Raw genomic sequence first — 15,332 nt, forward strand, 5'->3', positions numbered from 1 at the left:
ATAGATGTTCTTCTAAAGAAAATTATAACTTCATTTTATATTCTTTTATATATAAGGTTCTATTTTTTTGGTCAAAAACTTATTGGGCCTTCACGGATATTTCTATCTGTCCACAATCAAATTTGACCTGACTCTGAAGGGCATTAAATGTTGTATTCTAAATAAAAGATCACAAACCCCTGATGAAGCTTCTTATCGAGGCGAAACGCATTGGGTACTGATCACGGTTTCAAAATAAAAATAAATTTTCTTCAAAAGAACTACTTCGAAAGTGTTTTTGATTTTATTATTGTTTTACTGTGTAAATTATATGGACATTACAAGAAAAGGGCGCTGAAGAAACTATTGTTTGGTATATTGAAGGTGCTTACAGTCCCAGCTAGTAGGGGATTGAGTGTCAACAGCGACCGATATAGATTTTGAATATAATAGCGCAATTTTAGAGATTTTGTGTTGGAATATATATATATATATATATATATATATATATATATGACTAACTACTCCTCACCTCTGTGAGGTGAAATACCACCACTGATCATTAGAGGCAACTTGACAGACCAAATTACTCCTTTTTGTGTTAAAAGATGTCATAACAGAAAGTGAAAGCAATATTTGCAGGGACACTGATCTGATTCAAACTTGCTTAATATGGAGAGAGGGAGCTGTGAAGACAGAGATTGGTGGGAGGAGCAGAGAGGGACGGGGGGTGGGGTAGAGAGTTTGTGGGCTAAAAATTGTTACAGTTCAAAGTGAAAGTACATTGCAGAAGGCGTCATTTTGACAGACTTTTTACTAGCACAATATAAATCGAGAAATAGATATTAGTAAATAGGATATTAGCTAACTAGACCATAGTGAAGTGATGAGTTGCTCCAACTTCACTATGAAGCCAGCACACAAAATGGCTGCACGCGGTTCCTAGAACTCATTGTGACATGTGTCTCATTACCCACCGGCAGGTACATTTCTTTCAAACCACATTACAGAATTCCAATAATTGTTTCATTTTTTTTTTTTTATAAACTTTCACAAAATAAAGTTCCTCGTTTTATTTTTGGAATATATGATAATTACAGAGAGGTACAAATTACTTACAGGTATTATACATGTGATGTCAAAGAATATTATCAAAGATTTTACATTCTGTATTTACAGATATAAAGTGACTTAATATTGGGGATTGTTTTGTATGTATTTTCATTAGAACACTGTTTCAATGTTATATATACTTTAGAGGTAATATATATATTTTTATTTTTATATAGATATGTATATATATATATTTAGCTATTTATTTAGATATTTATTTACTTCTTTATACAAAATGCCTATGTAAGCAGGAAACAGTAACTTGAGTTCAGTTTTATCCATACAGGTGGCAGAGATATGGAAAGCGGATATTTAGCGCTGAGGGGGCCTAGTCAGTGACTTCGCATTAGTTGTACATCCAAGGTGTTGAAACAAAATGGCTTCCAGTCTTGTTAAAAAAAAACCTGTCAAGGATAGAGCCGTAGTCTGCAGTTTTTCAGACAAAATGTAATTCAAAATGTCTGCCTTTACTGTATGCAATCATCTGGTAGACTTTATTGTACCGTGATTGTTCTGCATTTAGCGTGAGTAGTGCAGTAGACTGTCTAAATCAGGAATGGGGAACCTTCGGCCCGCCAGCTGTTGTTGAACTACACATGCCAGCATGCCCTGCTACAGTTTACTATTTGCCCATGCTAATTCTGTTGCAGGGAATGATGGGAAGTGTAGTTTAACAGCTTGAGGGCCGAAGGTTCTCCATCCATGGTCTAACTAGTTAACCAGTTGTATTAATTCCATTATTTCACTATCGCCGGGTGATTAAAGATCCAGCATGCTGCATAACTCTAGTTAATCACGGGAAAACACTAGCCCTGACAGATCGCTCAGCACCCAGCGCGGACATATCACTGTACAGCGCTGTGTGCTGAGCGAGCTTGCTGACTGTTCAGCACAGTCGCCCCGTGTGTAGGCCCCATTAGATCTACTCAGTAAAGTCTGTGTTTTCCTATCAGTTTGGTAGGTTTAGTGTAAAAAGGTTGCAGAACGTAGGGTAGAGACGAAGTACAAAAATAAAAAGTCAGAGAGCCACCTCAGTCCAAGGCCCAAAGCATAAAGTGTTTGTCAGTTCAGCATTGTCACTAGCGGCCATTCTTCACAAGACCATGGTAGGGATATGGTGCGCCAGAGAGGCTGGGTGTGGCACTGGCAGGGTGGGGGAATGAGCCTGCATAGAGCCGTTGGGTGGGCGGTGCCTTGCACTTTTTTGGTGTGCTCGTAGGCCAGCCAGCTGGGAGTAGGCACTTTGACAGACCTGGCATTTGTAAGGGCGCTCCCCGGTGTGTAGTCGGACGTGGTTGCGGAGGGTGGAAGACTGGCTAAACCGACGATTGCAGAACGGCATACAAAGGGCTTGTCCAGGGTGTGGATTCTCATGTGGGAGCGTAAGTTGCTGCGAGAGTTAAAACCACGGTGGCAAATCACACAGCGCATCCGGCCGCTAAGTACTGGTCCAGAAACATCTATGCCACCAAACTCATCTAGGGAAAATGAAATATTGTTTAGTAACTTGATTTACGCAATGCTCACACACACATATCACCCAACGGTAATATATAATAATATATTCTTGGTTTTATAGATATTTAAAACATTGTCTGAAATGTCATATACAGTACTGTATATTCTATTATAATATATTTAAAAAAATGTCAAAAATTAAGCTTTATAAAAAAAATAGTGCTTGCTCTCAAACTGATATCTTCTAGTTATATCACAATTTAACCAATTATGGCTATGAAATAAATATTGAAGATTTATTATACAAAACCTAAAGGGGCCTACACATGGGGAGACTTGCTGAGTACTCTGAGCAATACTAGATCACTCAGAACGCTCAGCAAGATCGCTCAACGCACAGCGATCTGTCAGTGCCAGCGTTCTCTGGTGACAACACTGGCCCTGACCGATTAATATCCACTTATCCAGCAGGCTGGATATTAATCGCCGGGCGATAATGATGCGCAGGGCCGCGCGTCCCTATTGCTATGGCCCCTCCGCTCGGAGCGATGTAGACAAATTTTCTAAGTGAGATCACTTAGAGAGTGCCCTGAAATTCCCACGTGTGCAGGGACCATTACACGTCATAATCCAGTACAACCAGAAGAGGTTTTCTCTAGAAGAATGATTAGAATAATGCAAAGAAGATATTAATAACTTAGAATATTGTCTTTGTATTATTCATATTATCTTTGTATAATTCCAATAATTTTTAAAACTCACCATAAAATCATATATAAGTGTGCAAATCTAGTCCGACACTAGCCAGTGCCTCCCCAGCCACTCACCTCACTACGCCTCACTATGCCTCACTACACCTCACTACACCTCACTACATCTCACTACACCTCACTACACCTCACTACCTTCATTAACTTAGCACTGCTGGCCATATCTGTATTGACTACTTCATAGCCTTATACTTCCTCTACCAACTCCTGGGTAATACAACCTGACTCTGTACTGTGATAGTCTAGAATTTATGCAGGTTGTTACAATTCTGTGCAATGCCAGATTCCGCCAACCGTGCATATGGCATCCCTGACCCTGTCATTGTAATGTGCACCCCTATGGGACTGCCAAGTAAAATGTGTGATTTGGAGGTGAAATCAGTGCAATATAAGATAACACTTTCATCGTTCCAACGCACATCACGCGTATCACCGACACTATCACTAGCTGAATTGTCCCTACCAGGACAATCTAATTAGGTGCGAGTTGGGTCCAGCAAACTGTTCTCATGTGAAACTCGCACTGCAAATTACAGAGGCAAATCCAATTCCAAACAGACATTGCTATTCTAGATGAAATTCATGTTGTTTGGTGCGAGTACTCCCCTGATCAGGTGAAAGGGTACAGAGAGCTTTATTTCAAGGTACAAATGTAATGACACTGCAGAAATACCTCAGTAATGGGTTACACAATGAAGGACAGGTATGGGGAAATGGAAATGATGTGGGACAGGTACATGAGGTGTAAGTAATGCAGGACAGGTACGTGGAGGTGTAAGTAATGCAGGACAGGTACGTGAGGTGTAAGTAATGCAGGACAGGTACGTGGAGGTGTAAGTAATGCAGGACAGGTACGTTGAGGTGTAAGTAATGCAGGACAGGTACTGGAGGTGTAAGTAATGCAGGACAGGTACATGGAGGTGTAAATGATGTGGGACAGGTACGTGGAGGTGTAAATGATGTGGAACAGGTACGTGGAGGTGTAAATGATGTGGAACAGGTACGTGGATGTGTAAATGATGTGGAACAGGTGAATGGAGGTGTAAATTATGTGGAGGTTTAGGTGTTGTATTGATAGGAGAGGGGTTTTAGAACGTGGGGAGAGGAGAGGTAAAAGTGTTCCAACTTGTTACAAACTTAAAAACACTGAAAAATTATTATACAGACATTTTTCTGTTTCCAAAAATGGGTGACGTGATGAAAAAACACTTCTTACACTGTCATCATTTTTCATGTCAATTTCCCAAGTTTCGCCGCCCACCACAGCTACTGCACATCAGCGTTTATATCATTTCCCAGGTGTGCGCACTAGTGTGATGTATGCGGCCATTCTTGTAGTAAGCCTGGCACTCACCATGTTTGTTCTTCTTCTGCTCCTCCTCCATCCCGGGCACACCAGGAATGCCAAGGAAACTGTTCTGTGAGTTCCCGTACCACACCAAAAGTTCCTGGTCCGGTGGAATTGTCTGAGGAAAATGAAACAAATTCAGGATTGGTCATTATGTCACAGCCAGATTAAGATACCATGTGGCCCTATGGAAAATATTAGTTAGGGCCCCCTTCCCAGATTCATTTGCCAAGACACAACACATAAACAGGGGTTGGGGCATTCTGAGACCTGGATTGGAGCCTGCATTGCATGATGGGTGATCTGGCTATGAAGCAGGGATGCTACAAATTACAGCGCACACAGTCGACATGGTAGAAAGTAGACATAGAAAAGGTCGACATTTATTTGACAGCTTATGGTGTCACTGTCGACATCTGAGCACGTGGATCCCCAATTAGTGACGTGGGTACCCTTGCTTCGCTCAACATACTTTGGGAACGAATATTCGTGTTGACCTTTTCATGTCGACCATTGTCATGTTGACCTTTTGCTTGTATCGATCTTTTGTCATTGACGACCTTTCACCCCGCTCCCCTTCACCAGGCCCAAGCTGTGCTATTGTGTTATTGATCCGAGGAATTGGGATATAACTCCGGCTCCCCCGACTACAGGGAAATGGGTTCTCCTTGTTTATATAGGGACTAATATGTATATTATAACCGGATATAAGCCTTTTATTGGAATAATGTTATTTATATTTGGGGTAGAAAGATGACAAATATATCCATGTAAATCTGTTCCCTTCTGTACTGACCACCTGATATATGTCACACCCGCCTGTGTTTCTGTACTGACCACCTTATATAACTCACACCCGCCTGTGTTTCTGTACTGACCACCTTATATAACTCACACCCGTCTGTGTTTCTGTACTGACCACCTTATATAACTCACACCCGCCTGTGTTTCTGTACTGACCACCTTATATAACTCACACCCGCCTGTGTTTCTGTACTGACCACCTTATATAACTCACACCCGTCTGTGTTTCTGTACTGACCACCTTATATATGTCACACCCGCCTGTGTTTCTGTACTGACCACCTTATATATGTCACACCCGCCTGTGTTTCTGTACTGACCACCTTATATATGTCACGCCCGCCTGTGTTTCTGTACTGACCACCTTATATATGTCACGCCCGCCTGTGTTTCTGTACTGACCACCTTATATATGTCACGCCCGCCTGTGTTTCTGTACTGACCACCTTATATATGTCACACCCGCCTGTGTTTCTGTACTGACCACCTTATATATGTCACACCCGCCTGTGTTTCTGTACTGACCACCTTATATATGTCACACCCGCCTGTGTTTCTGTACTGACCACCTTATATATGTCACACCCGCCTGTGTTTCTGTACTGACCACCTTATATATGTCACACCCGCCTGTGTTTCTGTACTGACCACCTTATATATGTCACACCCGCCTGTGTTTCTGTATATTATTTTATTGTTTGTCTCTAATTCCTGATAGATCAGTGTCGCCACCTGCCGGGTGTGGAACGTATTATCGACCACACTTAGGTCGACAGTCATTAGGTCGACACCATTGCGTCGACATGGACAAGGTAGAAAAATGCGTTAGGCCGACATGGGTTAGATTGACAGGTCGCGAGGTCGACATGGGTTTTTTCAATGTTTTTTGACCCGAATGTCGGCACAGTCGACATGGACACACAGTTGGCAGTCAACCGCAGCCCCTCGCTTCGCTCGCAATGCTTCGGGCATGGTGCCTTGCTGCGCTTGGCACACTATTTTATTCTCCCACCATGCCCTAGTGGATGGTAGGGCATGAAATACCGCCTGTCGGCACATGACCTAAAACCATGTCAACCTAGAACCCTGTTGACCCAGTTGCCAACGGTGCCAACCTAATGACTGTCGACCTAAGTGTGGTCGATAATAGGACCATATCCCCACCTGCCAGGGTACAGTATGGTACAGGGTACAGTATGGTACAGGGGTACAGTATGGTACAGGGTACAGTACGGTACAGTATGGTACAGGGTACAGTATGGTACAGGGGTACAGTACGGTACAGTATGGTACAGGGTACAGTATGGTACAGGGGTACAGTATGGTACAGGGTACAGTATGGTACAGGGGTACAGTATGGTACAGGGTACAGTACGGTACAGGGTACGGTATGGTACAGGGTACAGTATGGTACAGGGTACAGTATAGCATGCCATGAAACCTTTCCCACTTGTAGATGAATTCCTCTAATAGCAGGAAACAGACACTTATCTCCTGATCCAGACTGTCCTTCTGTATGAACCCACAAAATACCCCTAACTGCGCCAGGTGTACAGGTATTTGGAAGTGGCATGCACAACAGACTAGTAACATTCCCTGATGCCAACGCTCCCAAAAAATGCATTCAAATGAAGGGAGCTGTACACACAAGCACACTTTCAGACATGCGTTCGTATGGCGCATTAGCTGCAGCGTTCACAATCATACACATTCATTGTCATGTATTGGAGTTCTATGGAAACACCTGCAAAATCCATATAAACTAATGCTGCAATTCCACTCCGAGACGTAGTAATAACCGTGTTCATACGAAGCAGGGACAAGAGAGAGCTTAGAATTCTGTCTCTTTAGAAGAAAGGGCTTGTATGTATATATGTATGTATGTATGTATGTGTATGTATGTGTATGTATGTATGTACAGTATATATGTATGTATGTGTGTGTGTGTATGTATGTACAGTATATATATATGTATGTATGTGTATGTATGTACAGTATATATGTATGTATGTACAGTATGTATGTATGTGTATGTATGTACAGTATATATGTATGTATGTGTATGTATGTACAGTATATATGTATGTATATATGTATGTATGTGTATGTATGTATGTATGTATGTACAGTATATATGTATGTATGTATGTACAGTATGTATGTATGTGTATGTATGTACAGTATGTATGTATGTATGTGTATGTATGTATGTGTATGTATGTACAGTATATATGTATGTATGTGTGTGTGTGTGTATGTGTGTGTATGTATGTATGTACAGTATATATGTATGTATTTGTATGTATGTACAGTATGTATGTATGTGTGTGTATGTATGTATATATGTATGTATGTGTGTATGTGTATGTATGTACAGTATATATGTATGTATGTATGTATGTAAAATAAGGGACAGTACAAGGACGGCACTCCATGCGAGAAGAAATGGGGATATATATATATATATATATATATATATATATATATATATATACGGAGTGTGAGTATCGCATGTGTCTTCTTTTACGCCCAATTGTCAGCTCCCTGGTTACCAAGGACACCTCTCTGAATGGGAGCATATTTAACATGCTTTCATTAAACAAATAAGCCAGGGAAATACAGTAGGTGATGAATGGGAAGCTCATATTGTCTGGTGCCGGCGTGTCTTATATTGCCTATGAACAATACCGCACAGAGGTGACCTTGAGCCAAGCACGGAGGATCCTAGTGTTAGGGTGTGGGAGACATTGGATCTCTTGGGTCTGTGATCCCAGTTTGTTCCTTTGTGTGGGGGAGTTAAGTAAAATCTAGAGCCAGGGATTGCAGATGCTCCCCTCTTACCAAAATAAATAAAGAAAAACATAATAAAGAGGGGCCAAAAAAATGACATGGCTTGTCAATAGAAAATCTAGAAATGGTTGGGTAGTAGGGAACCTTTTATTATCTAACTGATGTTTACAGACAACGCAACACTCAAGACCCTTCTTGGAGCTCATCTGAAGAGGACATTTATCAACATCGCTTAGCTCGCGAGGCATTCATTGTACCCTGACATTTGTAGACGCCAAATTGATTTTATTTCTCAACCTATTAGAAAAGAAAGTGACCTTTCCCAGCTACGAGATGAGAACACTGGGATCCTATTGTTGTACATGGAAACTGCTCACATCGTTCTCGTTAAAGTACAAGAGAGCCATTACCGCTGCTCAAGGCTGCTGGATAGAAAGGAATAACCCCGCTTCAGCACAGCTGAGTCACCGTAAGCACTGGCTGGAACTCCTGGGCGGATAAGGGTTAGGCAAGAAGGACAGTTGCAATGGGTGTCTAATTTTTTTTTTGGGGGGGGGGGGGCAACAACTGTTATCCTGGTGCCAGCTGTATTTGATCATTTAAAATTTGTGGCAATGGTCGATACCATTTAATAATAAAAGTAAATAGCTGTCTGGTAAAAGGGGACGTTTTTGTATTGCTGTTTTGCCTGATGAAGAATCTGTGTTGTATAATAGCAATGACTAGATTAATTCCTCATGGCTGCAGATTATCTTAACTATATGATAATCCCACACCTGTTGACACTGACTTTTCAGGCTGGGTACCTCTTTTGAGCGCATTGGCATGTTATAGAAGATCTATATACGTCTGTCTACAATAAATGATACATCACTCTGTTTGTAGCTTGGTTACATAACAGCGTCTCACCTCAATGGCCTTGTAGAAGATACTGTTTCCAATCTGCACCACCTCCAAGTTCTGCTCCTGCTCATTCTGGCACACTTAATATAAGTCATCCAACTGCGATGGTCTTCCTGGCTGGCATCGATAAAATAGCGCACAGTGCCATCCTCATTAAACACCTGTGGGAATATTGAGGCTAGTGTTAAAAAGTGCAGCTGGCACTGAACAATACTCCACCATTACCAGTGCTGGCAAAGAAGAAGCACAGTCATTGTTCTACACCCGCAACCAGCCAATATCCCATGGAGTACGGTCTTTATATGGTTTAAAAGCTTTATTATGTTTCAGGAGATATAGTGTACTATATACAATCATGTATCGTCTGATGTATAGAACTAAAAAATCCAGAACGGATATGTGCAACATGCTTAGAATTGACACATAAAAGTGGCAATTATGGTCAACAATTTAACCTATTGTGTGTGATAGCCATCAGTACCAGGTAATGTCTGATATCCACCCAGCCCAAGTAATGTCTGATATCCACCCGGCCCGGGTAATGTCTGATATCCACCCGGCCCAGGTAATGTCTGATATCCACCCGGCCCAGGTAAGGCCTGATATCCACCCGGCCCAGGTAATGCCTGATATCCACCCGGCCCAGGTAATGCCTGATATCCACCCGGCCCAGGTAATGCCTGATATCCACCCGGCCCAGGTAATGCCTGATATCCACCCGGCCCAGGTAATGCCTGATATCCACCCGGCCCAGGTAATGCCTGATATCCACCCGGCCCAGGTAATGCCTGATATCCACCCGGCCCAGGTAAGGCCTGATATCCACCCGGCCCAGGTAAGGCCTGATATCCACCCGGCCCAGGTAAGGCCTGATATCCACCCAGCCCAAGTAATGTCTGATATCCACCCATCCCAGGTAATGTCTGATATCCACCCGGCCCAGGTAATGTCTCATATCCACCCGGCCCAGGTAATGTCTGATATCCACCCGGCCCAGGTAATGTCTGATATCCACCCGGCCCAGGTAATGTCTGATATCCACCCGGCCCAGGTATGCCTGATATCCACCCGACCCAGGTAATGCCTGATAGCCACCCGGCCCAGGTAAGGCCTGATATCCACCCGGCCCAGGTAAGGCCTGATATCCACCCGGCCCAGGTAATGCCTGATATCCACCCGGCCCAGGTAATGCCTGATATCCACCCAGCCCAGGTAATGCCTGATATCCACCCAGCCCAGGTAATGCCTGATATCCACCCAGCCCAGGTAATGCCTGATAGCATCACAGCTCAGGAAGATAACCATAAATCTCAGGTGAAGTAAGATACCCCTACATTCCAGGTGAGGTGAGATAACCCTACATCATACTTGCCTACCTGACCCTCTCCATGTGGGAGAAAATGCTCTGTTCCTGGACTTCCCTGGTAATGTATGATTGCCATCACCTGTGGTGACACCTTTACCTAGCTCCCCACAGGTGATGGCAATCATACATTACCAGGGAAGTCCAGGAACAGAGCATTTTCTCCCGCATGGAGAGGGTCAGGTAGGCAAGTATGCCCTACATCCCAGGTGAGGTAAGATAACCCTACATCCCAGGTGAGCTAAGATAACCCTACATCCCAGATGAGGTAAGATAACCCTACATCCCAGGTGAGCTAAGATAACCCTACATCCCAGATGAGGTAAGATAACCCTACATCCCAGGTGAGGTAAGATAACCCAACATCCCAGGTGAGGTAGGATAACCCAACATCCCAGGTGAGGTAGGATAACCCAACATCCCAGGTGAGGTAAGATAACCCTACATATCAGGTGAGGTGAGATAACCCTACATCCCATGTGAGCTGAGATAACCCTACATCCTAGGTGAGGTGAGATATCCCTACATCCCAGGTGAGCTAAGATAATCCTACAGTACATCTCAGGTGAGGTAAGATAACCCTACATCTCAGGTGAGGTAAGATAACCCTACATCCCAGGTGAGGTGAGATATCCCTACATCCCAGGTGAGCTGAGATAACCCTACATCCCAGGTGAGGTGAGATATCCCTACATCCCAGGTGAGGTAAGATAATAATACAGTACATCCCAGGTGAGGTAAGATAACCAGGTGATGTAGGATAACCCTACATCCCAGGTGAGCTGAGATAATCATACAGTACATCTCAGGTGAGGTAAGATAACCCTACATCCCAGATGAGGTGAGATAATCATACAGTACATCTCAGGTGGGGTAAGATAATCATACAGTACATCTCAGGTGAGGTGAGATAACCCTACATCTCAGATGAGGTAAGATAACCCTACATCCCAGGTGAGGTAAGATAACCAGGTGAGGTAAGATAACCCTACTTCCCAGGTGAGGTAAGATAACCAGGTGAGGTAGGATAACCCTACATCCCAGGTGAGGTAAGATAACCAGGTGAGGTAGGATAACCCTACATCCCAGGTGAGGTAAGATATCCCTACATCCCAGGTGAGGGTAAGATATCCCTACATCCCAGGTGAGGTAAGATATCCCTACATCCCAGGTGAGGTTTGATAACCCCACATCCCAGGTGAGGTAAGATAACCCAACATCCCAGGTGAGGGGAGATATCCCTACATCCCAGGTGAGATAATATAACCCTACATCCCAGGTGAGGGGAGATATCCCTACATCCCAGGTGAGGTAAGATAATCATACAGTACATCTCAGGTGAGGTAAGATAACCCTACATCCCAGATGAGGTAAGATAACCCTATGTCCCAGGTGAGGTACGATAACCCTACATCCCAGATGAGGTGAGATAACCAGGTGATGTAAGATAACCGGGGGGGGGGGGGGGGGGGGGGGGGGGGGGGGTATTCTAGTTCATTCTTTCTTGTGCATAGAGAATTAGATTTGGGTGGGATTTTTCTTCAAAGTGAGATCTATATTGCAGTGTAAAATCATGCAGTCAGTATTTTCCCTGCACAGAAACAAAAAAACTCACCCAAATCTAATTCTCTCTGCACATGTTACATCTGCCCCCCTGCAGTGCACATGGTTTTGTCCATCTAAGAAGGATTTTGTCAGAAAGAGTGAACTAGAATAAACCAGGTGAGGTGAGATAACCCTACATCCCAGGTGAGGTAAGATAACCCCACATCCCAGGTGAGTTCGGATTTGTTACAATATATGTGCTGCTATGAAACAGATCAGAATGACTAATAGAGAATACTAATAATGTCCATAATGAAGCACAATACCTGTATATCTCCTTATATTTGTATGCAAAGCGCTTTAACAATATTGCAACAACGATAGTTTGTTCTTAGATTATGATTGCATTGCATTAATTGTTTGTTAGCAGTTGTATGTGATTAATACTAATGGCCATGCATATTAATCCTGCTAAACACCCGGTGAATTTAGGTCATTAACATAAAAGGGTGATTGAAATTTATTATCGTTTAATGAACATTAAAACTTCATTGCGATAAGTAAACATGTGAAGGATGTGTCCTCGCCCATCCTAATTGAATTGTAATAGTAATGATAGGACGGGTCCGCAGGAAATCTCTCATGTACTATAGCTGCGAATTGGGCTGAGAAGGAATGTCCAAGGATTTCATCAGCCATCTGATAAGGAGAGGGGACCAAAAATCCTACACAAAGCCTCTACCTGCCCCCTTATCCCTCATCTCAGTACAGGAGGCCGATAAGGGGCTTACAGACATCCGAAGGGTCCCTTTAACCCAGTACCCCTGACATCATAGAAAATGGATTATCTAAGACGTCAGTAGTATAGTGTCAATTAAATGTCATTAATCTTCACCTTCAATTTATTCATGGCTAGTGTATCCAGTTAATCTCATTCAATTAGTATCTCCCCTGAGGGAAGTCATCTTTTAGTCTATCTGAACTCTTCCCTGTGATAGATAAGGGCTGGAAATGTGCACCTGGAATTATAAACTAACTATAGCCGGCTGCCGTGTGACCATGACAAGCCGTGACTGCTGGTGTGGGCCCCTATATACTGCTGGTGTGGCTCCCCTATATACTGCTGGTGTGGCTCCCCTATATACTACTGGTGTGGCTCCCCTATATACTGCTGGTGTGGCTCCCCTATATACTGCTGGTGTGGGGCCCCCTATATACTGCTGGTGTGGGCCCCCTATATACTGCTGGTGTGAGGCCCCCTATATACTGCTGGTGTGGGGCCCCCTATATACTGCCGGTGTGGCTCCCCTATATACTGCTGGTGTGGGCCCCCTATATACTGCTGGTGTGGGCCCCCTATATACTGCTGGTGTGGGCCCCCTATATACTGCTGGTGTGAGGCCCCCTATATACTGCTGGTGTGGGGCCCCCTATATACTGCCGGTGTGGGCCCCCCTATATACTGCTGGTGTCGGGGCCACCTATATACTGCTGGTGTGGGGCCCCCTATTTACTGCTGGCGTGGGGCCCCCTATTTACTGCTGGCGTGGGGCCCCCTATATTGCGGAAGTGTCATGCCTTGTGTCCTCCTCACCTCCCACATCAGGTTGTTGTTCTTGCACAGATCCACGTGTTCGGGGGAGATGACTCTGCCAGTGAACGGTCCCATCTCGGTTCCAGCTTTAATCCAAGTCTTGGAGAAAATGCCTAGACCTTCTCCCGGGATGGAACTCTGGGCAATGATAACTTCTGATGGTAGGACCAGGCTGGACAACTTCTGAACCTCTGCAGAGACAAATGGACTTGGTCAGTCAATAATACCACCATTGGGATATCGTTGTACAAGCGCGGCCACCTGTAGCGTCTCCCCATTGTTTGCACCTCCTTGCAGAGCCCGAGTTTGCACGGTCGCCGCTTAGTAAGAGTGGACTTGGTTGTCTACACAGTATAGTACATATTACATTTGATTAGAATATAAATAACACATGGATTTGACTTGTAAACTGACATGAAAGCGATTCGGAAACGCACATTGATCGCCGCACCAAACGCACATTGATCGCCGCACCAAACGCACATTGATCGCCGCACCAAACGCGCGCTCTGCATTACGCAAGGTGCAATAACTCGGGCTTGGCTATACCGGAGGTTTTATTGCGGAACATTTTTGTGTCACCGGGTCCGTACCCCCCTGCCATTCATGTCTGTATCTACCACCTGTATGAAGACTGGCACCTGTATGTACCAAGTGTGCGCCAAAACTCGGGGTACCTATTCACTAACCTGGCCAAAAAGTAGCCGTAACTGCGGCATAAATAATAACATCAATTATTAGCAACATACTAAATGGAAAATATGCATAAAAAATCCACTTACACAATTTAAATGATATATTAAATTTGAATCTCAATAAATATGCATGAATTATTGAAATAAACCTTATATGTTTTTAATTGTGCAAATGAAATCAGCATATCGAGATACTAAGGTATACGTTAAAATACAAATATTTCCAACTTTTTTAAACTCATTTTTCTCTTTCCGAACCTTTTTTCCGTTCCCCAAAACCAATAAAATAAATGAATAAAAAAAAATAAAACAAAAACAAACAAACAAAAACAAACAGACAAAAACAAACAAACAGATATCCGCATGTTCTAAAACAAGAAATAAAACGAACCCATTTCTGTAAAATGCCTAAGGTAAAAAAATATTCGCAATCGTATTATGCGCACATAAAATTCATCGAATTCTGCGCAATTGTAAAACTTCTGAGAAACTCTGTTTAATTTTATCCCCCGAGCCTGAAGGGTTTATTTTATTGTCATGATTTTATTGAACACGGTACCTGCCATAGAAAAGAGATTTCAGGGTATTTGTTCCCTAGACAGAGGTTAAATAGTGTCCCCACATCTATCCGTCCAGCGATTTGTCACACCGTTAAAGTGATAGGCATTCATTAAACGCAAGTAGAAAGAAATGACTAATTCTAAATTCATTAGCCTGTATGAATAGTGTAGCTATACATTGGGGGATCATGTAGTGAAGACGTCCTATAAAGATGGAGGAATTTCAGGAACAAAATGGGGAGATTAGATGCTTGACATAATCTGAATGCTAATGGAATTAGCGTTCATGGTAAATTAAGAAAGGAACATAAGTGATAAAGAGGGCGATAATGCCTTCTTCACGGATGCCAGCAGTAGGGAGGTATATTGTGTACAGATTGATGAATGGGGAATAAGGACTTGAGACGTTT

General features: G+C 43.2%; 1 protein-coding gene across 1 annotated transcript in view; it reads right to left on the reverse strand.

Annotated features, from left to right (window-relative positions):
- Positions 1 to 1,037: 1,037 nt before the first annotated feature.
- The window catches only part of PRDM12 (PR/SET domain 12), a 15,391-nt gene continuing 1,096 nt past the window's right edge, over positions 1,038 to 15,332 (reverse strand). The window contains 6 exon segments of the mRNA XM_083160878.1: positions 1,038 to 2,430; positions 2,433 to 2,570; positions 4,675 to 4,786; positions 9,172 to 9,239; positions 9,242 to 9,326; positions 13,668 to 13,858. Of these exon segments, the coding sequence (XP_083017004.1) occupies positions 2,186 to 2,430; positions 2,433 to 2,570; positions 4,675 to 4,786; positions 9,172 to 9,239; positions 9,242 to 9,326; positions 13,668 to 13,858 (839 nt within the window). The 3' untranslated portion in view covers positions 1,038 to 2,185.

Source organism: Crinia signifera, chromosome 9 (genome assembly GCF_055691185.1).
Source record: "Crinia signifera chromosome 9, ASM5569118v1, whole genome shotgun sequence".
NCBI lineage: Eukaryota > Metazoa > Chordata > Amphibia > Anura > Myobatrachidae > Crinia > Crinia signifera.